This window comes from Hipposideros armiger, unplaced genomic scaffold (assembly GCF_001890085.2).
Source record: "Hipposideros armiger isolate ML-2016 unplaced genomic scaffold, ASM189008v1 scaffold_8, whole genome shotgun sequence".
Taxonomy (NCBI): Eukaryota; Metazoa; Chordata; class Mammalia; order Chiroptera; family Hipposideridae; genus Hipposideros; species Hipposideros armiger.
Genome location: NW_017731358.1, coordinates 3,459,454 through 3,486,341, shown reverse-complemented (window position 1 = coordinate 3,486,341; position 26,888 = coordinate 3,459,454). Strand labels below are relative to the sequence as shown.

The following is a 26,888-nucleotide window of genomic DNA, read 5'->3' as shown; positions in this document are numbered from 1 at the left end:
CACATCAGTCCCCGGCTTCTGGATGGCTGCCCACTGTGGCTGCTGGCCGCTCACGCTGGCTGCTGGCTACATACGGTAGCCCGTGACAACCCACTGCCACAGAGGCTGCAGCCTACGCCATTGCTGGCGACTCACAGCAGCCCAGCTCCAGGTTGAGCTGTTGTTCAGCATATTAGCTGTGGAGGGCAGAGTCACTGGCCCTCATATGTGGGATCCGAACCGGGGCCCTCCGGTGTCCCAAGCCAGTTCTTAACCATCGCGCCACTCGGCCGGCCCAGAGACATTCCTTTTTAAAGATAGATATCTCCTTTCCGACCTGTTACCTGGGAAAACTTGGGATCATCTTTAGTGGTAAAATCATCAGACTTTATGAAGAAACTTGACTGTTACAGGTTTGCTTCTCAAGTCGGAGTTTTTCACATCCACATTCCATTTTCCCACAGAGGGTGGTCAGTACCTATGCTCAGGGGAAGGTATGTTCCGAAGGCCATCAGAAGGACAGTCTCTTATCAGCTACCTGTCTGAGCAAGACTTTGGCAGCTGTGCAGACCTGGAAAAGGTAAGGAATCTAAAGGGCTACCGAAGAGCCCATGAATCAGGATACCTAGCCTGAGGGGCTACGGTGCCATTTGTTCTAAAGAAGTCTTTGGTACACTGCAGTAACATGAGTATAGAGTACAACCAAGAGAAGTGCCCAGTCAAGATAAGCTCAACAAATTCTCTCGGGAGAACTCTTGAGGGAGCATATGCTCCTCATTGAGCCCAAAAATGTTACTGATTTTGTCTTAGAAGCTGCCTTGGGCAGAGAAGCATTGAATTTTAACCACAGGATTATTGTTCCCTTGACCCTGGAACCTTAGGGAAAAACTCTTTCCAGAATCGACTTCTGTGTTTTGTTGTAATAATAAATAATGTCCCTGTAGCATTTTATAGCTTCCAAAACACTTTACCTTGAGACACCACATTTACCGTCATACTTTGTATACAGGTATATACAGGCTTTAGGAAAGACCCTGATAGGAAATCCTGGACTTCTCTGCCATATTTTCATGTAGAAAGGACAGGAAGGCAGGAATGGATAGGTAGGAGAGAGGAGAGAATATAGAGCAGGTTTTCTGGGCACCAGCTCTCCTTATAGAAGTGTACATTTTCCCTGGGTGTTTTCAATAAAAGCAGTGTATGCCTTGGAAGCTCGATTTTCCACCATTATAACCCGTGAGGTGTTCGGTACTTCTAGCCCTTTGCCAAGCAACTTCTTTGGTGCTTTCCTTCCCCCAGGAGAATGCCCACTTTAGCATCTCAGAGTCTTTGATTGCTGCCATTGAACTAATGAAGTGCAACATGATGAGCCAGTGCCTAGAAGAGGAGGAAGAGGAGGGGGAAGACAGTGACAGAGAGATCCAGGAGCTGAAGCAGAAGATCCGCCTTCGCCGCCAGCAGATCCGCACCAAGAATCTGCTCCAAGATACTGAGCATGGAAGTGAGTGAGGCTGCAAACACCTCTGTTCCCGCTTCTTCAGGGCTTCAGGATAAGACTTGATGCGTCATGGGCTTTTCTGTCTTAATTTGAGATGTGATAACCAAGCCAAGGTTTCCTCTTCTGTCAGAAAGATTTTCTATGTTGGTCTATGTATTTTTTTCTACCAGATCAGAGTCCTAGAGTTCATCCATTTCCTACCTGAGAAGTATCTTCCAAAAAATAGGTTTCCCATATGGGGAGAACTAAGGCCATTGGTCCCAGATTCACCTCCCAGATAGTAGTACCTTCTGTTTACATGAAACTTTCTAAATTTCATGAATAAAATGGGGATCAACCAGTAAGAAGACCTAGTTTTCACTTCCCCAGCATCACTCCCAGCCAAGGTTCTATTTACTTCTCAGTTGAAGTCGTACCAGATCCCTTTTGTTGTGACCCCAGAAGGAGTAGTAGATGTCTTTCTGTCCTGTTTATTCTTTCTCCCCCCACCCCCTTTATTGTATCATTTAACAGGCTTTCGGATCACTTCCAGCAGCTCCCAGTTCAGTTCACGTGATTCGGCACAGTTCTCTGACTCTGGCTCTGCTGATGAGGTTGATGAATTTGAAATCCACGGTAAGAAGTGACACTTTGTTTAAGGGAGATTTCATTGCCCATTTCTTTCCATTTGGAATCATAGGCTGAGAAGCTTTCCCTAACTAGGGCATCTTCACTGTGCTCCATTATGGAATGTTGGTTATTGTAAGGGACAGCCTCTCTTGCTAAAAGCAAAACCCATTTAAAATTTAAGCAGACAAAGAAAACACTGAAAGGAAGTATTCCAGGTGGAGTGGGTTGGCTGTTGAGGTCACCCCGATGCTTCTCCCTGAATTGCACCTTTCTCTTGGATTCTCGCTCTGATTCCTCCTGCTGAGAGCCTAGGACTGGCCCATACCTACATGAAATTAGAATCCTATTCCCTTGTATTCCATAACACAACTGATTGTTTCAAAGTGTTTAAAAGGAACTTTATCATAATCCTAAGAGAAAAGGACAGAAAGTCATTGGGGGGGGGGGGGAAGGAAATAAATTAATTTTACAAAGTAGAGCTTTGTTTTTTGTCCTACCATTGCTAGCTAAATTGCTTAGCAGAATCACAGACTCTTGTATCTGTTGTTGTGAGCATCTGCATAGAGAAGGGGAGGGGTTCTAATCTGGGAAAGCAGTTGTGTGAAATTAGGTTAACCCGTGATTAATGGGTTCATCTATTCCTGCAAATCATAAATTTCAAGTTCCCATCAGTGCAAAAACAGACAAACAAACAAAAAACAGTCAGGGACATAAGCATTTCCCCCATGAGTGAAACAAGGGGTAATTTTCTTCTAGAGGTGAATTGTGTCTGTAATTCTCCATTGTAGGATGATGATGAATAGATCTTTTATTACACGAGGCTCTGATTTCCTGTTTATGTCAATCTAGAGAACCCATTCACTTACACAGACCTCCGGGTGCGGTTACTGGGTTTCTTCCCCATTTAGAAATGCACTTTTGGCATATATTTTTCCATGTTTCCAGGAAGTCTTCCTTCTGTGTTCTCCTTAATTTATCTGATTTTTATTCATGATAATAGTGATCACTTAAAACTCCCATTTTTTTGTTTCTTTGTTTGTATGTGACTTTCCAACAACAATTCTCCAATTCTCTGACACCAACCTAATGTCCTACAGTTTAATTCTGACACTAACCCCTGGAGTTAGCACAGACCCCACAGTTTAAGGCCTCAATCCCATGAGACCACCCCCACTTCAGACGCCAGCCACAAATGGCGTCACCTGGCTACCTGCACTTCTCCCCAGCCAAATACAAATTTAGGGGTTCCCATGACTCCTCAGTTAGGTTCAATAATTCCCTAGAATGACTCACAGAACTCAGAAAAGCGCTATACTTACGATTACAGTTTAATATAAAGGATACAAATGAACCACCATAGGAAGAGGTACATGGGGCAAGGTCCCAAAGTGTCCCGAGCACAGGAACCTCTGTCCCTGTGGAGTCAGGATGTGCCACTCTCCCAGCACATAAATCTGTTCACCAACCAAGATGCCCTCCCAAACCTCATCACTGCGAGTTCTTACCAAAGTATCATTACATAGTCATGAGGGATTAAATCATTGGCCATTGGTGATTAAATTCAGCCCTTAGCCCCTCTCCCCTCCTGGAAAATCGGGGATGGGGCTACAAGTTCTTCTGGCAACCAGCCCTATCCTGAAGCTATCTGGTTGTCTCCCCCACAAAATTCTCCTATTAGCATAAACTCAGATATAATGGAAAGGGACTCATGGATAACAAAAGGCATTCCTATTCCTCAGGAAAGTCTTAAGAGTTTTAGGAGCTCTGTGCCAGAAACTTGGGCAAAAACCAAATATGTATTTTTTATTATACTACTGTCTGTGATTGACTTGATCTCCACATTAGAAGAGAATAAAAGGGTTATCTGCCTTCTCTGTCTCATGATCAACAGTCAGAATTTCATGAGGGTAATACTAACGTAAATTCAAAACATGCTGCTTCACTGGGTGTGAGTCTGTTCCCTGCAGCAAAGCAAGGAGCCAGGGGAAGCTGTTTAATCTGGTAGGAGCCAAATAGCCTGCCTGCGGTGGCATGAAATGCACTCCCTATTGGAAACTGTTGCTGCAGTGGGTCCAGAGGAGATGTTTAATCAGCTAACCATGTAGTCAGTTCAGAACAGAAATCCTTGAAGGAATAGACCTTAGGGCAGGGTTTCTCATACCCTAGGCTAGATGATTCTTTGCTGTGACAGACTATCTTGTGCATTGTAGAATGTTTAGCATCATCCTGCCCCCTACCCACTAGATGCCAGCAGCATACCACCCTCTCCCACAACCATGACAATAAAAAATGTCTCCAGATATTAAATCTGGCAAAATCCCCTCTGGTTGAGAACCAAAGCTATAGTGAATAGTATAACTGTAAATGTAAGTTCCTAAAAGCAGTCATCTTTTGGAGCAAAAGTCAAGTCCTGATTCTAGTAACGTGGTCTAGAACTGTCATTCTCATCGATTTACTTCCTGTCTGAATACTAAAGGGCCCGCTTTTATAATCATTATTATACAGATGGTAGCGAAGGATCTAACCTGACTCACATGTCAAAGAACGGACTCTCAGTGTCAATGGCCTCGATGTTTTCAGGTAGCCTGTGTTGGAAGTGTGGGTGTGCTCATATATGCATGTGTGTGAATGTTTGCACCAGCCTTTGTACATAGTTTATCATGTGACACCTGTCAAGGTTATAAGTACTACAGGGCCTGGAAAACTAGCTGGGAAAAACTGGACTTAAGCCTGCCAGGAATAATTCAGATACTCATTTTCTTCTTCCTCATATGACCCCAACAATCCTCCTCACTGAGATTGTCCTTGTTGATCTTTACTTACAGTGATACTTACAGACTAAGTGTTCATTATGGCAGATGGAGTTAGTAGACGGTTTAGAAAGGAATGGTCAGGTGAAGAAATTTCAGTTCAACCTTATAGCTAAGCTACTGTCACACATCCAGACAGCAAAAGTCAGAAAGAATGATCGAGTTTTGAATTTGCAGAGTCCGTTTTCAGACAGCTATTTCTTCTAGGTGCTCTGCATACACTTAGGGTTTACTGCTGCAAATGTTTGGCCTTAGTAATTGCTTAGTGATCCAAACACGTAGGCTTTCTGTAGGTGGGATTAACTGAAAGAAAGTATTTTCTACTCAGAGTGGCTTTACAACACACAAACAACAACAAACTCAGGATTTTCTTTAAACAGTTAGGTTTTTTTTGGTTTGTTTGTTTTTCAAGATTTTATTGGGAAATTGGGGGAGGGGAACAGCGTTGGGGAATTGGGGAAGGGGATCACACAAGTTGCTGTCCTTTTGTTCTTCAGTCCAGTTGTGGAGGACGTCACTTCACTGGCCCAATTCTAGATAGTCTTTTCAACTTCTTTAGTTTTAGGGTTTTGTTTTTCTTTTAATCCCCCCCTTTATATATACTCTTCTATTACAGCTGGATCAATTCTTCTTTATCTTCCTTTATAGATTCTTCTAGAATTCCAGTCTTCTGTACAGAAGAATCTAGTCAGGATCCAATTAAGAGACAGAAACCACACAATTTGAATAGGGAAAGTTTGATATAAAGAATTATTACCTATAATGGGGGATCGAGGTAATGAGAAACTGTCTCAGGAGTAAAGAGAACGGTAAAGCGTACAGGAACAGCAGATGTTAGGCAGCAGTCACTATCCCTAAGACTAAGATAGAGTGCCCGAGGTGGAACAAATGTAGAGGAGGGCCACATCCCAGACCTCCTGGCTCACTGGATGGCAGAGTTCTCTGAAGCTGCTGAGCTGCCCTGAGAGAGTGCCAGGGTATGTTGTCTACAAGGTGCCATGCCAATGGCCCTCACCAGGAAACCATCCTCTGGGGTGCTGGAGGGTGCTTCCCCCAGGGAGATGCCATGCCTCAGAGCTCAAGGGTGCTGGGGCAAGTGGTTCATGGGAGGTGAAGCTCTCTTAGGAGGTGTCAAGGGAAGCCGTTTATGGGAAGTACCACTCGTGGCACTCTGCTGCAAAGCTGCCTGAAGGTATGCTTCCCCAGGGGAAAGTTACATGACTAGAGGAGCACCCCAGAACCAGCAAGAGAAACCCCTTCCTCCTCCAGCATCTCTCCAGTGCCCTCTACTGACAAAGCTTAACATCGCACCAGCTGGCAAAGAATGTTTATAAGTCCAACTCTGTTATCACAGAGCAGACAGAAAAAAGAAGGGCAGGTTTGAAGCTGAAAGGCAGTAAATTGACAACTGGCACACTAAATAAAGACGAAAGTCCATGGACTGTATTTTCTGACAGGTTTTTAAATTGTATCCAATTCAAGGTATTGGTTTCTTCACTCCACTCTCCCCTTTTTAGTAATTTTTTTTTCTCCTTTTAAAAAGGAGTATTATGGTTTTCCATTTTGAAGTATTTCATCTTGAGTCAGCAGTTACAGAAAATTCATTGGAGTTGGATTTCTTCATGTGCTGGGTATCAGCTTTATCTGCTAGAAGGAAAGCAGGATGGAAACCAACATCAAATGGACCAGTAAATTCTGAAGTTGACTCTCTTTTTATGCCTCACTTATTTTGTTTAAAAATTTGTAGATTTTGCTAGGGTACCAAGGTTTTAAACAGTCCTTCCCTGATCACCCCAATACCAATGTCTGAACATGCAAAAATTCTTCTTATAACATGTCACTATTTCTGTTTTTCTTTGTTTTGATATTTTTGAACTTTTTCAGTCAGTAGTATAATAATAACCTTATCCTATTAAAGCATCAGAAGCATTTGAAATCAGTTCTTGTCAATGAATCAATAAAAAGGTTCATAATTATGTTAACTTCCATTTGGAAGGCTAGCTTCTCAGACTTCTTTATAAAGTGCTTTCCTTTGGGGTACCTTTGATTCATCCAGATAAATGGCTTCTTCCTCTCTCTTCACTCTTTAATCATCTTAGATTCTGGTCTACTTTTATTCAGATCCTTGACTAGTGTTCCAACCACTGTAACCTTATCATCTGCTTGAACCGACTAGAGAGTCAACAGGACGCAGCAGAGGCCCAGCACCTACAGGCCTTCATGATGCCTGACCAGTATCAGCTATCACGTCCCTTTTGGTATCAGGTGCTGCCTCTCCACTTCTGGGGTAAATCCTCACATCCGAACCTGTGTAGTCTTCTGCACTCTTGGAAGTATTCATGATTAGCTAGGAAGTCATAGCACCTCTGGCAAAAAAAGGAGAAACATGTATGACTTGACTATGTTTTCCAGAGAGGAGAGACTCATTTTTTCTCTCTCAAAGAATAAAAGACTTTCTTTCTGTGAAGATGATGAATCAATAGTTTTTATGAAGATAATGGTTTCCTTAGCAACCATGAATTATCAGTCACCTCTCCTTTCTGGTGTGCAATGTTTTTTTTAATAGCCTGGCCCTAAAGTAACAACATTACTTAGCTCTTTATTCAAGGAATCTGTCTAAGATTTTCTCTCATTTTTCCCTTTCCATCACTTCCAAACAGGCAAAAATTTCTTTTTGCTTTTAGCCAATCAATCATTTATTTAGGAAATGTTTTCTAAAAACCTATATGTAAAATCACTCTGAAGGTTATAATAAGGACAAGGCAAGACCTAAGTACGATCCAAGGCAGTATAAATATTATTCAAATAAATGTTATAAACCAAATGGTCTATGAAGGTCCACTATTGCCTAGAATTTTTTTTCTCCACTAGCACTATTCAGAATGGAATAGAAAACTAGCAGTATATTGGGATCTGGATTTTGGTGGTGCAAATTCAGACATAATTATGATATACATAAACTTCTTTATTAAATGCAATAAGATTTGTTATTTATTAGTCAAAAATTTTGTTGCTCTCAAGTTTTTCCATGCTTAGAGAGCATATGAAAATTGACAGATTTCAGTTGTTCTTTTACTTGTGTATATAGCTTCGAAGACATTGATTTGTCAGGAATATTATTTGAGTATATGCTTGTATACAGAGCCCTGTGTTAAGCATTTTAGGGTCAAACAGGATAATTAGACACGATCTCATTTCCTCACAAGGAGATTTTATAATCTAATGGTACATACAAAAAATATTCAGAGATAGGAAACGTGAAGAACAATCGAGCTACTCATGGCCAAGTACACAATGATGTCATGTAAGCTTAGTGCTCTTTTGAGGGGCTTAAATGCAGTAGATTGATCATTGTGTAGGTTTAATTAGGAAAAGAAGGTCTTTTCACTGGGCATCAAAGGAAATGAAGGATGAGACTTATCAGAACAGTCTTGTTTTCATGACTTGAATAGATTCTGTCCGCCTTTCTTCAATGTGAATGCTATATTTCATATTTCGCCCATCAAAAGTATTTGCGTAGATGAGGTCTCTAGAGGTTCAGGCATATCATTATTAGAAATCCTCTTCAAAATCCCTTATCAGAACTATGCTTTGGAAAGTCTGCCATAGTTTTCTGTAATTATGCTTGACAGTTCTATAGTAAAGATCATGTGAATAGCTCCACAAAATTTGTTGGTTACCAAGCATCTCTAGGGAGTTGCCAAGCCATAGAGAAGTTCTTTTCTTCCCTGTGCCACCAGACAGGAAGGAAATTTTTTCACGAAGCTTTTTTAAGACTGTAGAAGACTTGTCATATTCAAGGGTAATAGTAATAGTGATCAGATGTTAGAAGCCAAGTTCCAATTCCACATACATTTAATGAGTAACCTCTATATCCAAATTCTGTGTTACGTACTGATTCTGACATGAAAAAGAGCTAGATAGACTTCTTGCCTCTTAGAGTTTATTATTTAAGAGGGCTTGAGATTTAGAGAAGGAGGGAGAGATGGGAGTAATTTATTTTGTGTTCCTGCTTGGTAGAGGATGTGTCCCTGTCCCTGTGTGGCTTAGGATGCTTCCTTTTCTCATTCACTGTTTTGCACAAAGTATGAGTTCGTTATTCCACCTGGATTTGTAGCCACTTTGACCTTCTCAATACTATGCTTAATGTCACTAATTAGCCTGGTTGTGACTTGAACGGAGCCAGACTATAAATTGTGTGTAGAGCTTCACCTGGACTCTTGCTCCTTATCCTGCATAGAATGTAGCACCTGGCTGCTACCCTGAGTGCTTAGCTGACAATAGCTTGGAATGATTTCCATCTCCATTTCCTACTCTCCTTATCTCTGGTTCCATTTAGATGCTGACATCAGAAGGAGCACAACTTCGAACAACAAATCTTTGATTTCCTCCCAGTCCTTGTAAGTACTTTTAAAAAATAAAATCAAACCTTGGGGTATATAGAAGAACAAACTCAATTCTTGGCCTATGGATGGGAAAGGGCATGGATGAAGCCATCCAAATTCACAAAGAGGCAAGATTAAAGTGATAGGCCTGCTGGGTGGTGGCAAGCCCAAGAGAAGAGAGCAGAAGATTATGGTTCAAACAGGGTGGGCTCTGGTGAAGGCAAAGCTCCAAGTGTGGATTGTTCCTTCTCTCCTGACTGATTATACCAGAGACCCCCAGAAGATTAGGTCTCCAAAGAGAGAACAGTGGTCATGATTTCTAATTATAAAATCAAATTGAACAGGTTCCATATTGTAATCTCAACTAGAGGAACTAGTAGCTTATTTGGGAGCCACACTAGCCCTTTATAATCCACAAAACAGTTTACTCACTTTATTTTATAAACAGGCATTATAATCCCCATTTTACAGTAAAGAAATTGAAGTTTAGAGAAAGGAAGTGATACAGAATTCTTAACTAGTAGTGCCATGCATGCAATGCTGGTAAGTGGAATTTGAGCCTAAGTCTTAGGACTATAAGTCCAGTATATTTTCCACTGTAACACATGTGTCTAAAGAAGATGAAAAAAGAAACTTAGCAGACTGGGGCTGCTGCGAGTGTTCTCTTCAGCCCAGAAGCATGTGGTATTGGGCCCTGAAGTGAAGTGTCCCATCTTCCTGTCTTTTCCCTGTGCTTAGCCTTCCTTGAATCTCTCCTTTCCAGTTCCCACTGCTTCCTACACTCCACATCCGCTGAGGCAGTGGCCATGGGGCTCCTGAAGCAGTTTGAGGGGATGCAGCTTCCAGCCGCCTCGGAGCTAGAGTGGCTAGTTCCAGAGCACGACGCCCCTCAGAAGGTAAACACTTCAGCTCTCTTTCTCCACCCACTGTTCAGCCCCAGAAGGTGGTGAGCCTTTCTGATATCATTCTCCTTTGCCACATGTCCCCAGTCTAGAATGAGCCCATGTGTTTCCTTCCTTACTCACAGAAGCCATTCATTACAAATTTGTTGAATGAATGACTGAATAAATGAATGCTTGCCTAGCTTTTCCCTAGCAATTGTCAAAACATAATGGCTCCTTCACTGTCTTTATTCCACATAACTGCTCACTAGACCCAGAGGCTCAACTCCTATGTTGTGACCACCTTTGAGACACTGAAAAAGCGAATTGTTCAGATTCATCTTTGCTCTGCCGTTGAGTAAGGCATGAAGCACCCTGGAATATCAAATGTCCTGGGGTAGGTTCAGGGACAGCATCAGCAATGGGTGCTACCTCACTGGGATGCTGTTTCTGTTCCTTTTGCTTCTTGGAACCGAACGCCCTCCCTTATAATAGCCTGGTGCCTTATGGTTTCAAGGGCTAAGGTCCCCTGAAGCCCTCACCTATGATGTTCCTGAAATGTCTTTCATTAATGATGTTTCTGTCATGGCCAGAAGGATGAAACACATGTGTCCCCCCAGACTGTCCATGTTAGATCACCCTGTGCTTTTCTCCTGCAGCTCCTGCCCATCCCCGACTCACTGCCCATCTCACCAGATGATGGGCAGCACGCTGACATCTACAAACTGCGTATTCGTGTTCGTGGCAACCTGGAGTGGGCCCCACCCCGGCCTCAGATAATTTTTAATGTTCATCCAGCTCCAACGTGAGTAGCCAGTGGCTATGCCCTTTGAAAAGTAGATACATTCCCTGTGGATTGTCAGGGCCGTCTCCTCACCCTCTTGTCTCTGCCTCCGGCTGTACATCCCACACAGTTCTAAGAGGGAGAGGATTATCCATCTTTTCTGCAAGTTTTACTGTTACTCCCCCCATTCTTTCCCAGTGCTGCCTGGAAATGAGGTCTTTCATCATTGGCCTTCCCAACTTGATGCCTTCCTCCCCATAGTTTTGTGAGCTTACTGATTTTTCTTCTCTTTTTAAGATGGATGAATGCTTTTCTTTCCTACTGTTCTCTCCTCTTATTATTTCTCATCTCTTACATTTGTACAGAAAGTGTGGTTCATTACTGGGGAGAGTGACTACCTAGATCTAAATTCTGACCTTAAAATCCTTGGTTTGAATTGGTTCTCCCAGTAGGTTCAGTTTGCCCAGCTCTTTAAAATAGGCAAATTCCCCTCTCTGCCCATCCTTAACAAGAGCCCCATGCTTGTATCCTCATCCTTTACATCTCAGAAGCCTCATGCAGCTGGTATCTGCCAATCCCCTTTTCTTTCGCTTTCCTCAGGAGGAAAATTGCTGTGGCCAAGCAGAATTACCGCTGTGCAGGATGTGGCATCCGAACTGACCCTGGTGAGTATCTTCTCTGACTCCCATACCCACTCACACACTTGGGCAAGGGAGCTGGTGAGAGAGGTAGTAAGAGGAGGTGACAGAGCAGAATTGGGGAAAAGGAAGGAAGGGCCCTGGAGGGCAAGGGATAGGACTAGGCAACAACACTGGCAATCAGAGGGAAATCATTTCTGGGAGCACATTACCAGGATGGTATATTAGAGAAAATTAGGTACTTTCAGCTAGGTTCTTGGTGGCTGCATCTTACCAACTCGGGCAGTGTTTGTTTCCTGAGTGGCCTCCACTGTGGCACACAGAAACCCCAGTCCCCGCGGTGTGGGTTTCTGCCAGCTTTGGGAGCTCAAACAGAGATGGCTGGAGACTACTAGCCATCCCCTCCTGCTCTTTCAAAAGGAGCAGCAGAGCCGCCTCTTGAGTTATACGAGTAGATGGGAAAACCATATCTGACCTCTGACTTCCTGGGTTTTCCAGATTATATCAAGCGGCTGCGGTACTGTGAGTACTTGGGCAAGTACTTCTGTCAATGCTGCCATGAGAATGCCCAGATGGTTATCCCCAGCCGGGTTCTACGCAAGTGGGACTTCAGCAAGTACTACGTCAGCAATTTCTCCAAGGACCTGCTCATTAAGATCTGGAATGACCCCCTCTTCAATGTGCAGGACATCAACAGTGCCCTCTATAGGAAGGTCAAGCTGCTCAATCAAGTCCGGGTAAGACCCCTGAAAGGGTCGCATCATAGCTTACCCTTCTCACCCCCTCCCTGTGTTTGTACAGGCTTTCCCAGGATCACCACACTTCTTTTTGGCACCCTGTCAGAGCTGTAACCATCTCATCATTCACACTTTCTCTATATACCATTTCCCAGGTATCTGTCTAGTTAGAGTCTGAAATCTGCCAGGGCAGCTCTGAGGTTATAGATAGCACTCAATGGCAAAAGCAGGATTTCTCCCTTCACTGAAAATATTGTGAATGGAGAATAGGGTGTCAGGTGGGACATTCAAATTCTGGGTTCCTCGGCGGCTCCTCGCTGGGTACGTGTTTTGGGCAGACTGACGTAGCAGAGGGCCCTTCCTTGACTGGAGGTCACTTTGAAGCGAGTTGTTGAGTTGCAGGTGTAGAGAGCAGTCGGGCTCTAGCTGCATGCAAAGCTTCCAGACCCCCAGGGTTTAAAGGTACTGGTCTCACGGTTATCTCTCTCTTTTTCACACCCGCTTTTCCCTCCCACCACAATGTCTGTCTCCTCAGCTACTGCGGATCCAGCTGTATCACATGAAGAACATGTTCAAGACCTGCCGATTGGCCAAAGAGTAAGTTGTGCGGAGGCCAGAGGCCTCGGGCTGAGTTAATGTCTCTGAAAGAAACATGTCCCTTGTTATGTGAGGAAGGAGAGTGGGGGGATCTTGCAGAAAATTCCAGAAATGGTAAATGAGAAGCCTACAGCAGTAACTGTGTCTGTATCCTTCTCTCTGGAAGGAGAAACCTGTGGTGATTCTATCCAGGGCAGGCTCACCACTCTTTGCCAGCTGACATGAATCACTCTGCAAAAGGGTATAAAAGTCATCTCTGCCATCCATACACCTGGTAGTGTGGCAGAGTTGAGGTGGCCTTGAACACCTGGCTTGGCTGGGTGTTGCCCACCCTCGTTACCTCTGCCTGGGACCCTTCTCTTCCCTATGCTGCTCCTGGATAGAGATTCTTCAACTCAGATGTGCCACACAAGGTGTTCATTCTCTGCTCCCACCCACTTCCCTTCGTCTCCTGCAGCCTTCTGGATTCCTTTGACACAGTACCAGGCCACGTGACAGAGGACCTCCACCTGTACTCACTGAATGACCTGACTGCAACCAGGAAGGGGGAGCTGGGGCCTCGGCTTGCTGAGCTCACCAGGGCTGGGGCTGCCCACGTGGAGCGATGCATGGTAAGAAAGTCTCGCTTTAGCATGCGCCTGGATCCTTGCTTAGGAATACGGGTTGTGAGGTGGACCCAGCGTTCTTGCCATTTAGTTCCAGGAAGTTGTAGTGGCCTGTGTCAACACTGTGAGCAAAACTGGGCAGGACTGCTCTTCCTTGGACTGGTGAACAGCTAAATCATCCATGTCTAAATAACAAAATTAGAAGAGGATTTCATGCTGGCATTGTCCCTGAGTAGCCAGGCAGTTCTAAGCAGGCCTTCGCTAAAGAAATTTCATGACATGGGAGGAGAATCTGCGTTAGCATCTGATGAGGGACTGGGTCTTGGCTTTATCATTTTCAGTCACTGACCAAAAGAAGTACTTTGCCCTCTCTGAGCTAAGCCTCAATTTTCTTGTCTCTAAAGTGAAGATAATAATACATATTGTCGTTTCCTCTGAGTATTTTTGAGGATCGATGAAATAATTTATGTGAAAGCATTTTGTAAGCTTTAAGTATTCTATAGATTTAAATTATTATTCTTGATATACCCAACATGCCAGAAATTCAGAAATTCCATTTTTAGAGTTTCCCATTTTAAAATATGCCCAATTTGTGTTCCTGTGATAGTCCCAGAATTAGAACTTAAAATGGGGGCATTTGTGGAGACCTTTGTAGCAGGGGCAATTGGAAAGACGTAGCTACAACACGATTCAAGGCTGGGTTTTATTTTGGAGAAATAATTCTTGCCTTCACATTTTATCTTGTCTGTGGTTCCTACTTCAAAATAAAATCATTACCCAGACTGGAATTTTTACTTTAGGAAGCCTTTTGTGGCACTGTTCCTTCCTTCTTTTCCTCTCTTCATTGAGAGCCAGTCTCGTGGCTGGAGTTTCTCAAACTCGTGCCTCTCCTACCTCCACCTTAAAGCTTTGCCCACACTGCCCAGCACTGGCCCTTGTTTGGCTGTCATGCTTCCAAGTCCAGCCCAAGTGTGTTTTCTGAAGGTGGGAGAATACCTTAGAACCTGCTCAAGTCTTATTATACTTTGCCCGCCCTTCGCGTGTGTTCACTCTCTGTGCCAGTTCCTGGTATGTTGTCCCTCATTTTGCTGCCTGTCCCATTCCTCCCCAGCTCTGCCAAGCCAAGGGCTTCATCTGTGAGTTCTGTCAGAAGGAGGATGACATCATCTTCCCTTTTGAGCTCCACAAGTGTCGGACCTGTGAAGGTGAGAACTGGTGCCAGGTGTGGCGTGGGCAAATAAGACTGAACACAAAGCTCCTTTCTTGCCCTCCCGCCACCCCATTAGTAAGAGTGTGGCTGGATTCAGCGCCACCCTGTGATTCACCACAGGCGCACTTAGCCACGGAGGGGAAAGGGGCTATAGCAACGACTTAACTGCCAGCTTGAGATAATACAAATTGTTTTCTTCTCTCTCACCTTCCTGACCTGAACAGAGTGTAAAGCATGTTACCATAAAGCTTGTTTCAAGTCTGGAAGCTGTCCCCGATGTGAGCGGCTACAGGCCCGGCGGGAGTTGCTGGCCAAGCAGAGCCTGGAGTCCTTCATGTCCGACTACGAGGAGGAACCCACCGAAGCCTTGGCCCTTGAGGCCACCGTCCTGGAGACCACCTGAAGAAAGCACGTGAAGCCCTTTTCCTAGGGGCCAGGGTCACACAGAATGCAGAACTGAGCCACCCTTTTAAGGACTTTATCCACTTTTTTTTTTTTTAATTATCATTATTATTTTTTTTATTATATGTTTAATGTCCATATATAGCCAACCTCTGTTGGGTTGGTGGGGTCCAGTCTGTTGTGACAATTTGTAGATACCAGGTATTTCCATGAGAACTGACATGTGAGCCCCTGAGTGAAGCTTCCAGTGCCTCTGTCAGGGGAATGGACAGTGAGACCCAGTTCTTCTGACATCCATGGCCTTCTCCAATTGGACCAGATCTGGTTTCTGCTGCATCCTAAGTATCATTTCCAGTTTTATTTTGTTTTCATTCTGGAGCTTCTGAGCCAGGTCTTTCTCAACCAACGCACTTCTCCTTTGCTGCTAAAACAGGGGGATGGAGTTTTCTCTCTCCTAATCCTGGAATAGGGTCAGACCACACCCTGAGGAGAAGTGGCAGAGAATGGGACTACATTGTGGACATTCTGTCCAGCTTACTTAGGTATTTTTGAGGCCATAAAAACAGCACTATTTTGACCCTGGAATCCATAGAAACCTCAAAGAGGCAGCCGTGACTTCCTTGTTTGAAGTATTCTAGGCATAGATGATGTGACAGCTGACTGTACCCTGGTGGGCTTGACGCTAGAACGGCACTGATACATAGGCCAGGCCCATTCATAGCCTTACACTGAGCCTAAAGGAGGCTACAACTCGTTGTTTAAGGAGAATTTACTCAGTCAGAGGAGCTGCTGGCCTCCTCTTAGGTGACAGGGTCTCTAGCTCTGGTGCAGGTATGATCTTTCAACCTCAGGCAAGTCCCTGATGCCATCCTAAACGCAGGACAGAAACCCCATCCACCAACTGTTTGTGTCCTCTTGCCACTTTATGTCCTCTGTTAGATGGTTGTTGTGGTTCTGAGTAGAAGTGTGGCCCAATTCCATTCTGTCTCTCCCCTTCCTGTAACAGAGCTGGGACCCTTCCTGGGGCTGGTCTCCTGCCTTAGTTTTTTGTCAAAGTCGGGGGAAAAGTTTCCTGCTATCAGTGGCATTAGAGAACTTGCCAATTGTGGATGTGAGTGTGAATGTTCTTGTGTTCTTGGTAGAACAAGAGCCTTTATGCCAATTATGCACTTAACTCTTTAGCCTGGTGATACTCATATGTTCAATCATCCTTTTCAGATTACTAATTTTAACAAACATACTCCTTTTTTAAATGTGTGTCTTGATGGGAAGATTTTTTTGACAGGACCATGTATGTGTTTGCAGTGTTCTTGAAGTTGCTGTAGCCCCTGACCTGTGTGTAAAACACTGGCGAGGGTCGCTGCTCTGAGGGCTGGCAGCTCTGTGAACTAAAACCCACAGCATTTTGTTCTGGGACTGACTTCTCTTCTTCCTGTGTACCTACCTGTCTTTGGATAGCTGCTTGCTAGTAGAAAAAAACTTGGTGTGTGCATTGCCCCAGGAAGCTGAACAGAAAGTTGCTTATGGTTGGTGGAAGCTGAGAAGTGCCTGAGCTGGAAGCACAAGGAGTCTCACAGGAAGCAGAAGGGGCAGGAAGGCAATGGCCAGAGCCAAGTTCCCCGTGGGCCAGAGGGAGCAGGGAGGAACTGTGCATGGCATCGGTCCCTCTGCCTCAAACTGGGGACCTGAAGGCTGCACCAGGCTGGAAGACCCTCAGGCTGTTCTCCCTTTAGTTCGTGGGGGAGGCTCTGAAAGCCAAGGCTTCCAGCCCAGCCCGGTTCTGAAGGGTTGACTAGCAGCTCCCTTGTCCTTCAGGGAGCTTTGGGAATAACCCCACAAAACTCAAGTTTCAGTGAAGTTAGGCCTCAGATTCAGACTTAGGGGTTTGTAAAAATGGTGAGCTCTACTTCCAGTTTTGGTTGATATTACAAATCCAGTTCCTTACTCCAAGTCACTACACTGGAGGAGAGACGTACTCTCACTACAGTCCTGCCTGTTTTACATTAGCACAGGATCAAAGGATGGAAAATACTGACAGTTTCTAAAGCTGAGATCAACAATCTTCCATGTTCCTGGTTTTTCACTTATTTTTCTCTATCTACTCCCACCCCCATCCCTTTAGGTTGCATATCTGTTTTTGTGACCCTGACACCCTGCTGTCATCACTGTCCAAATACCCATTTATTTATTTGAGACTAGGGGGAGAGAGGAAAGAGGATGGGATATTTTGAAAGCACTTTGTAACTTACCAGTATCTGAATATCCCCTGCTGTTGTGGGGAGAAGCATTGAATGCACTGAGGAGAGTTCCTTCTGAATGAAATGGGAGGGAAGAAGTGGTCTTTTCTATAAATAAAGGGGGGGAAAGTTTGCTTACAAGGTAGAGACAAGATTCAAGACATAGCAGAAGAGTGGAAGACAAATGTTTTCCACTTAAATGAGGCTGTTATTGACTTTCTCTGCCAATGCTCTAGAGCTTTTGTTGAATTAACATAAAAGGAGCAAGAGTCTAAATAGAGATGTTCTGTGTGTGTGTACAACTCGTGTTCTGAACTGGATTTTTACTTGCTGTAATTCATACGCAGCCTAACCGCTCATGGTCATCTTTAATAAACTAAAGAAAGAAAATTCTGCCTTTTATTTGCTTGCCTTGACTATTAGGAAATGGTAATGAGTGTCCACTACAGCAGGCATGTCTGAAAATTCAGGCGGTGTCTGTGTTATAATGCCAAGAAAACTGGACCTTACACGTTGGGAAATGTGGGTAGGAATGCTTCATCTTTGATTTACTGTGTGGCGTTGAGCAGATCACTCCACCTCTCTGGATTTCTGTTCCTTAATGTATAAAAGACTTTGTGGCACACAGCCCCTTCCAGTGCATGGGGTGTGCCCCCTCTTCATCCCTTTATCACTTAAAGTGAGGTAAACTTCTCTCTCCACAATACCTGCATTGTCTTAGATGCTTTAGTCCCATTGGCTTTGAGTTTCTGTCCTGTGGCCCGCTGGAGTTCCAGCTCCACCCTGCAACTTTCTGGACATGTCCCCTTCGATGTCCCTTGGTCATCTCCAACTGATATATCTAAAACCCATATAAATATCTTATTTCCCCAAACTAAGCCATTAGTCACCCCAGTTTAAAAATGTAGTTGTCTTTGACTCCTACCTCTCTGAGTCAGGTGGCATGTTCGGCCTAGTAAAGCATTATCTCCTTCCCACTACCTGTCATTAAGCTCTGTTGATTTTTGTCTTTAAAATAAACCTGTCTTGTTCTTTTTTTACTACTAGCACACACATCAGGTTCTTATCTTACTTCTCAAAGATCTCCATCCATGCCATTCTCTTTCCATTTATTCATCCATCAAATGGAACCTATTGTATGCTGGTTTCTGCTAGGCTCGGGGGCAAAATGGAGACAGTCCCTACCCTTAAGGCACTTAGAGTCTTGGGGAGGAGACAGACATTGCCCAAAGTCACCAAAATGAAAGTGTAATTGCAAGCTGTAATAAGAGCTATGTCCTTCTTGGGTGATGTAACTTTTTTCATCTTTTGATGGCAGTATTACTATACATTTGTGAAAACTCACAAGTACACTTAAATTTATCTATCTATATACACATATATAAATAAATATATATATATTTGGATTATATATGCATATAAAATAAGTATATATATATATATAAAGAAAGCTATGAAGGAAAAGAGTAGATGTTATTAAAAAAATAAATAACGAGAGGACCTAATTTAGATTGGAGACAAGTAAAGGCCCCTGAGAAAGTGATACTTCAACCAAGACCCAAAGAATGAGGCTCAGAGTAGGGAGAAAAGGGCTCCAGACCTGGATTTGCACATGTGATGGTCCTAAGATAGGAGGAGTTTGGGCAAAGAACTGCAAGAAGGACTTACTAAGGATTTTCTATTTTTATTTGAAGAACATTGGAAAGCCGTTAAAGACTTGGCTGACCTGGTAAAAAAAATCAGTGTCCACTCTGCAGAGAATAGAGTGCAGCAAGAGCAGAAGCAGTGGGATATTCTAGGGAGATGGCTGCCATCATTCAGGAGAGAAATGGTTTGTTTGGACTAGGGTGTGGCATATCAGCGTCATTCACTGACACCTCATTACCCAGAAGCCTCAAAAAAACAAGATGAATTTCACATCTTCTCTTCTAACTGACATTTTAAAGCAGGAAACAAAAGACTGGGGGCAAGATATTGGAAAGATCTTGGTATAAATTACAGAATCCAAGAAAAATTAACAAGTCTCAGGAAGGGCAGAGACCAGGGTAACGCTGGGAACCTCAGCTGCAAGATTTGCATCCTTGCGAAACTGCTGCCAGCAAGGCAGGCCAGAGAGTAGAGTTATGGCTATGTTGGGGACTCACCCCTGACTACTGACTGGGACACACCCCAAAGAAAGGGGAACTGTGAGGTGGGCAGTCATCCTTTGTGGCATTGACTGTTATTCATTCATCATTCTCTGTGGCCCCAAGTGTGTTCAGGGTTACTATGTATGCCCTCTAATGGTATAAAGAGCAGGCATAATCTTTATTTTTTAAGTTTTAAAAAACTTTATTGGGGAACAGTGTGTTTTTCCAGGACCCATCAGCTCCACGTCAAGTACTGGTCTTCAATCTAGTTGTGGAGGTCACAGCTCAGCTCCAAGTCCAGTCGCCGTTTTCAATCTAGTTGCAGGGGGCTCAGCCCACCATCCCATGTGGGAGTCGAACCGGCAACCTTGTTGTGAAAAGCATGCGCTCTAACCAACTGAGCCACCCGGCCGCCCCAGGCATAGTCTTTATAGCACCCTGGTTTAAGCGAAGCTGAACTCTGCTTCCCTTTTCCTTTGAACTTTTGGTTTAGCATATGGGAGAATGGGATCACTGTGCCCACCTTATCCTGCTGGCTCTTCTGCCCTGATTAACTACAGTCCTCTCGTGTATCCACTCTCTAGGGTATCAAACTATCTAGTCTCTAGGGTATCAAACTGCTTGCTTTTAAAGGTTTAGTGATAGCAGCTGCCAGATGGCCCAAGGTTTCCCATTGTGAGCTTTATGTCCTTGGGAGCAAAGATGAATGTGATTGAAAAGGAAAGAACCTGCCTGGCACTACTAGCAGCGTAGAGGAGTGAGGCTGTGCTGTGTATATACACCCTGCCTCCCTCAGTTCTGTGAACTGCTGCTGCAGGAGGAACAGAAAGCAGAGAGCTGTGCTCTGACTTTGCAGGTGCACCGAATACCAGACCAGTGAGGTGAGAAGCAGTGTGTTAAAATAAACCTTGGGTTGGGGAAAGGTTCTTAGAGTGTAGGTGGGAGTTTTCGTGACCAGCCCTCTGAGATGTTACGTCTAACCAGTTAGACGCGAGTCTGGAACGGCAGCAGCGCCGCACAGATGACTAGTAACCTTGAGGCACCAAGCCCTAGGTAAGTCCTGTCCTTTTCTCTCACAGCCCCGGAATTGCTCACCTGCTTTCCTTTGAGTGACGCCTGTAGCTCCCAACTGGTTTTATCTCCCCACTGGCCCACTGCAGGAACAGAAGCCAGCCTCCCAGCTGCTCCCCCAAGTTTCCACAGCAAACCTGCACCTGCTTTAGCACCAGCAGAGGTAAGGGGGGAACAAGGAAGTACAGGGCGTTTTTCTCTCCTCCACCCCTCACCTCCAGCCTGTTTCTACTTCGGATTGAAGACAGAAATTCAACATAGATGCCAACAGTGGGTCTTTCTACACCAAGGACTAAAAGAGAATTTGTATGTTTCTCCCTTAACCACTGGAGGCTCTGTAACCACAGATCTAACTAAGAGAAATCCCTGACAAAGGGAAAGTAATGAGGTGTGCAGAGGGAAAGGGAACGAAAGAGCTTTCTCTCTCTCTGTCTCTCATTTGTTTAATCATATCTAAACTTAGTTTTCTGATACGTTCACGTGCTTAAAGTCCGCACAGAGAGATACAGGGAAAAGTCCTCCTTGTATTTCTGTACCCATATGCCCGGTTTCTGCTTCACCCGCTTTGGTAGCTACTCATTAATTTTCTGTTTATCCTTACAGTCTCTTTATGAAAATACAAGCAAACTATATATATAGATACATATTTATGTTTTTTTCTTATTTTTCACCCTTCTTTAAAACTTAGCATACTATATACACATTTCTGTACCTTGATTTTTTTCCTAACAGTATATTTTAGAAAGCTTTCTATATCAGACATGAAGAGTTTCCTTATTCTTTTTTATAGCTGCACGCATCTTCCAATATAATTTTTTCAGCCAATTACATATTCATGGGCATTTAAGTTGTTTCTAATCTTCTGTGAATATAAATAATGCTGCAATGAAAATCCTGGTCATATATCATTTCACACAGGTACAAGTATATCTGTAGGATAATTCTGCAAAATGGAATGGCTGGTGCAAAAGGTATATGCATTTATAATTTTGATCAGTAAAGCCAAGTTTCTCTCCATAGTGGGGATAAGGAGATTGGAGCAGTGGGGAGGACAGAAAGCATTACTGTGGGTCACACTCTGTGCCTAAAACTCACCAGGATTTCTCTCCCCATTTGATAAAGTTTAGTTCCTTCCCCTGGCACATGAAGGATCTTCAGCACATGGCCACACTTCAGTCTCCTAGACTAATCTCCCGCCATTCCCTGAACTACTAGCAGTTTCGCAGATACACCTTGATCTTTTCTCCTTTAAAGAGCTAACTCATCCACATTGCATCTTTCCCTGACTACATTCTACTCTACTCACCCTCTGTGAGCCCTTGGTACTCTAACTCTCCTACTTGATCACTCCCACACAACCTTGTTTTCTAGTATTTTCCCTAATAGAACAACAAACAAGTGAATGAATGAAATCAATGAATGAATTGCCAGTTGGCCATTCGAATGTAAGGAACTGACTGTTCTCTGTGGAGGCAAATGGAGAGAAATGACCCTTTGAGGGTCCTTCCTGACAACTATCGCCTTTGCTGCAGCAATGGCCCTGAGGTACTACTGTCAATCACCTGTCCTCTTTAATCTCAGCAACACTTTCACTGCAGAAACCCAGTGATAGCCCTAGAGATCCAGCACAAACCCTTCCAAATAAAGCCAGAAGAATGCATGCTCAGGTGTCACGCAGAAAGGAGGCCCTGACAGGCTCAGCTCACATGCTTTTTCCAGCTGCCTCCCTTTCCTGTGTTACTGGGGTCCTGTAATCAGATGATTTGGTCAGTTTTTGTTTTTGCCACGTGGACCTTGATAATAACGGTTTTCTACCTTATAACTACCAGCATGAGCTGGCCTGGTTTCTTCCAAACAAAAGAGCCTCAAGAGAACTCTCACCAAATCTGAGATGAATATGAAGCCAACTGACCCTGGGGCCCTAGTCTAATTGCATGATCTGTCTTTAAGGTGGCCCTGCTGTTTTCCCCAGATCAGCCATCCACAGGAGACTAATATGCACAGATTTTATGGGTGCCCACGCCCTTGGAGTGTATGTGGTTTCAACTGTTCATCAGCTTTCTATTCATCAGATACAACCCTTCCTGGAGTGGGAGAACAGAACCACTCGGGAAACATTCTGTTCTTGATGTTTTTCCCTCCCTGCCTCTCAGTGGGAACAAGAATAATCGGGAGTACACTGTGGGACAAGGCACAGAGATTAGGTTCTCACCTTGCTTCTGACTGCCTCCCCTCTAGCTGTCTTATCTCTTTGCTTACCACCAAATCTCTGTAGTAGTTATGCCCCCAAATCTTGACGTGATGGAAATGTTCTCATCTCCCTTCTCCTCCCTCAGCTACTTTCTCTGCAACCATTTCTGTTCTGCCCAGTAGCGTTACCAGAGTAGATAACATTCCAAATGTCCTTCACTCACTTTATTATTCAAATTCCAGCTTTTGCCTTTTCAGGGACTAAACCAGACGATATGATGTTTATGTCCTAAAAATACTCATGGTATTTGAAAATCTTCATGTCTACAAGGTAAGCTGAGAGAAGAATGTGAAAGCCATGCCAGAGCTGGAATACAAAGAATCATAGAACATTGTTATAAAAGATATTTACTGCAGCATAATTTATAAGAATGCAAAGTTAATAATGGAAAGTACCCCAAAATAGATGCAACCATTAAAATGATGGCTATAAAGATCATGATAACATGGGAAAAAATCTTATAACAATATTATTGTAGAAAAAAAGGAGGAAAAAGTATGTGTCAAATGTACATGAGTCCATATCGATAATAAATGATTGAATAAATAAATAAATGAGGAAGAAGAGACAAATCTTTCTCACCGAAGAATTCCAAATAATATACGAGTATGTAAACTCTACCCTTCCAGAGAATGGAGCTTAATGCACTCTTCCCCTTGAGGGTGGACTGAAGCTGGTGATTCACTTAAAAAAAAAAAAGGGCCGGCCGAGTGGCGCGTTGGTTAAGAGCTGGCTTGGGACGCCAGAGGGCCCCAGTTCGGATCCCATATATGAGGGCCAGTGACACTGCCCTCTACAGCTAAGATGTTGAACAACAGCTCAACCTGGAGCTGGGCTGCTGTGAGACGGCGTGGGCTGCAGCCCCTGTGGCAGTGGGTTGCCATGGGCTACCGTGTGTAGCCAGCAGCCAGCGTGAGCGGCCAGCAGCCGCAGTGAGCGGCCGTCCAGAAGCCGGCGACTGATCTGCCTCATCCGGGAAGAGCGCAATGATGGTGCCAACTTGGGCCAGTGAAGCAACGTCCTCCACAACTAGACTGAAGAACAAAAGGACAGCAACTTGTCTGTTCCCCTTCCCCCAATTCCCAAGCACTGTTCCCATCCCCCCAATTCCCCAATTAAAAAAAAAGAAAGAAAAAAAGAAGGGCAACATGAGGGATCCTTGTGGGTGGCAATGTTTTGTATCTTGACTTGGTCAATGTCGATATCCTGTTTGTGATATTGTGTTATAGTTTTGTGTTACTAGTGAAGGATACATGGACTTTCTGTATTATTTTTTACAACTGCATCTGCTTCTACAATTATTTCAAAATAAAAAATTGAATTAGAAAAATAAATGTTATAAACTGTCATGAGAAAGAGTCTGCAGATGCAATGGAACAATTCATACCCCAGGAACTATAGAGAATAGAGCAATATGAAAGAGAATTTAAAATAAATATATTAATTTACATGGAAGTGTAGAGAGCTAAAAATAGCCAACGAAATTCTAAAGAAGAATAATCTTGCTCTAACAGATACCAAAACATATTCTAAAGCTTTCACAATAAAGATAGTGTGGACTTTGTGTAGGGAAAGATAAATAGAAAAAGGAAGCAAAATGGAAAGTCTATAAATAGATTCATACATCTAAGGAAATGATATATGTCTACGGAGAAGTGAGAGATTATTTGGTATATGGTTATTTGAATATGGTTATTCATATGAAAAAAGTTATTTTAGAGCAACACAAAAATAAATTCCAGATAGCTAAAGACCTAAATGTGAAAAGCAAAATTTTAATGCTGTTGTGGTTTAAATTGTGTCCCCCTGAAAAGATGTGTTCAAGTCCTAACCCCTTGTACCTATCGTTGTGACCTTACTTGAAAACGGATTTTTACATGGTGTCAGATAGGTACTAGACTTAACGGGGTGATCACTTTGTAAGATATATAAATGTCTAATCTCTATGTTGCACACCTGGAGGTAGTATAATATTGTATATCAACTGTAATTTGAAAATAAAAAAAGAAAAGAAAACAGAATCTTTGCAGATGCAATCAAGTTAAGATGAGGTTGTACTAGATTTGGGTGGCTCCTGAGTCCAATATGACTGGTGTCCTTATAAGAAGAGAAGAGACACGAAGACACACAAGAAAAACTCCATGTGATGAGAGAGTCAGAGACTGGAGTGATGCGCCTATAAACCAACAAATGCCAAGGATTTCCACCAACCACTGGAAGCTAGGAAGAGGCAAGGAAGGATCCTCCCCTAGAGCCTTCAAAGAGAGCATGGCCCTGCTAACACCCAATTTCAGGTTTCTAGCTTCCAGAACTGTGAAAGAAGCTATTTCTCTTGTTTTAAGCCATCCAGATTTGTGGTAACTTGGTACAGCAGCCCTAGGAAACAAATACAAATACCTGTAGATGAAAACACAGATTTTGAAAAATTAAAGATAGACAGCAGCCTTTTATGATAAAAACTCTTAGCAAAGTGGGAAGAGAGGGATCAAATATCAACATAATAAAGGCCATATACGATAAACCCACAGCTAACATCATACTCAATGGGGAAAAGCTAAAACCATTCCCCTTAAGATCAGGAACAAGACAAGGCTGTCCACTTTCTCCACTTTTATTCAGCATAGTTCTGGAAGTTCTAGCCACAGTAATCAGACAAGAAAAAGAAATAAAAGGCATCTAAATTGGTAAGGAGGAAGTAAAATTGTCATTATATGCAGATGACATGATACTATATAGAGAGAACCTCAAAGACTCCATCAAAAACTATTGGAAGTGATAGACAAATTCAGTAAAGTAGCAGAATACAAAATCAATGTTCAGAAATCAGTTGCATTTGTATATACCAATAATCTATCAGAATGAGGAATTAAGAAAACTGTTCCATTTGCAATTGCTAGACAAATTCAGTTAGGTAGCAAAATACAAAATCAATATTCAGAAATCAGTTGCATATGTATACATCAATAATAAACTATCAGAAGGAGGAATTAAGAAAACAGTTCTATTTACAATTGCTTCAAAAACTATAAAATTTTTGGAATAAACTTAGGAATAAATTTAACCAAAGAAGTAAAAGACCTGTACTCAGAAAATTATAAGTCCCTGAAGAAAGAAATAAAAGAAGATACAAATAAATGGAAACATCTACCATGCACATGGATAGGAAGAATTATTATAGTTAAAATGTCAATACTACCTAAGGCAATATATACATTCAATGCAATTCCTATCAAACTACCAAGGGCATTTTTCACAGAAATAGAAAATATAATCCTAAAATTTATAAAAGACCCTGAATAGCCATGGCAATCTTGAGAAATAAGAATAAAGTTGGGGGTATCATGCTACCAGACATCAAAACATACTACAAGTCTACAGTATTCAAAATGGTACTGGCATAAAAACAGGCACATAGATCAATGGAACAGATTAGAGATCCCAGAATTAAATCCAGGCATATACGGACAATTAGTCTATGACAATGGAAGCAAGAATTTACATTGGGGCAAAGATAGTCTATTTAATAAATGGTGCTGGGAAAATTGGACTGACACATGCAAAAAAATGAAACTGGACCACCTCCTTACGATATATACAAGAACAAATTCAAAATGAATTAAAGACTTAAATGTAAGACCTGACACCATAAAACTCCTAGAAGAAAATATAGGGAGTAAATTTGCAGACATTACCTTAAGCAATAGTTTTACTGATACATCCCCGCGGGCAAGGGAAGTAAAAGAAAAAATGAACATATGGGACTACGTCAAACTTAAACGTTTTTTCACAACAAAGGAAACCATCAATAAAACAAAAAGGAGCCTACTGAATGGAAGAAGATATTTGTCAACGATATATCTGATAAGGGGTTAATATCCAAAATTTATAAAACACTCATGTAACTCAACACCAAAAAAGCCAAACAACCCAATTAAAAAATGGGCAGAGCATACGAGGAGACATTTCTCTAAAGAGGACATACAGATGGCCAACAGGCATATGAAAAAATGTTCAACCTCACTAATCATTAGGGAAATACAAATAAAAACCACAATGAGATACCAC

General features: G+C 42.9%; 1 protein-coding gene and 1 long non-coding RNA gene across 3 annotated transcripts in view; both read left to right on the top strand.

Annotated features, from left to right (window-relative positions):
* Positions 1-17,757, top strand: part of RUBCN (rubicon autophagy regulator) — a 64,669-nt gene extending 46,912 nt beyond the window's left edge. The window contains exons 9-21 of the mRNA XM_019650853.1: positions 444-559; positions 1,279-1,480; positions 1,991-2,092; positions 4,592-4,666; positions 9,236-9,296; positions 10,045-10,177; positions 10,822-10,967; positions 11,547-11,611; positions 12,083-12,321; positions 12,857-12,918; positions 13,376-13,529; positions 14,635-14,728; positions 14,958-17,757. Of these exons, the coding sequence (XP_019506398.1) occupies positions 444-559; positions 1,279-1,480; positions 1,991-2,092; positions 4,592-4,666; positions 9,236-9,296; positions 10,045-10,177; positions 10,822-10,967; positions 11,547-11,611; positions 12,083-12,321; positions 12,857-12,918; positions 13,376-13,529; positions 14,635-14,728; positions 14,958-15,136 (1,628 nt within the window). The 3' untranslated portion in view covers positions 15,137-17,757. The remainder of the gene's footprint in view (positions 1-443; positions 560-1,278; positions 1,481-1,990; positions 2,093-4,591; positions 4,667-9,235; positions 9,297-10,044; positions 10,178-10,821; positions 10,968-11,546; positions 11,612-12,082; positions 12,322-12,856; positions 12,919-13,375; positions 13,530-14,634; positions 14,729-14,957) is intronic.
* A 2,193-nt stretch (positions 17,758-19,950) lies between these two features.
* LOC109387286 (uncharacterized) lies at positions 19,951-23,367 on the top strand. 2 transcript variants are annotated; one of them, XR_002124960.1, is made up of 4 exons: positions 19,951-20,382; positions 20,490-20,554; positions 20,662-20,735; positions 23,021-23,367. It is a non-coding gene; the product is annotated as an uncharacterized LOC109387286 (long non-coding RNA). The 2 variants fall into 2 exon arrangements; XR_002124959.1 differs by lacking the exon at positions 23,021-23,367 and having other exon boundaries at positions 20,662-21,395.
* The last annotated feature ends 3,521 nt before the right edge of the window (positions 23,368-26,888 follow it).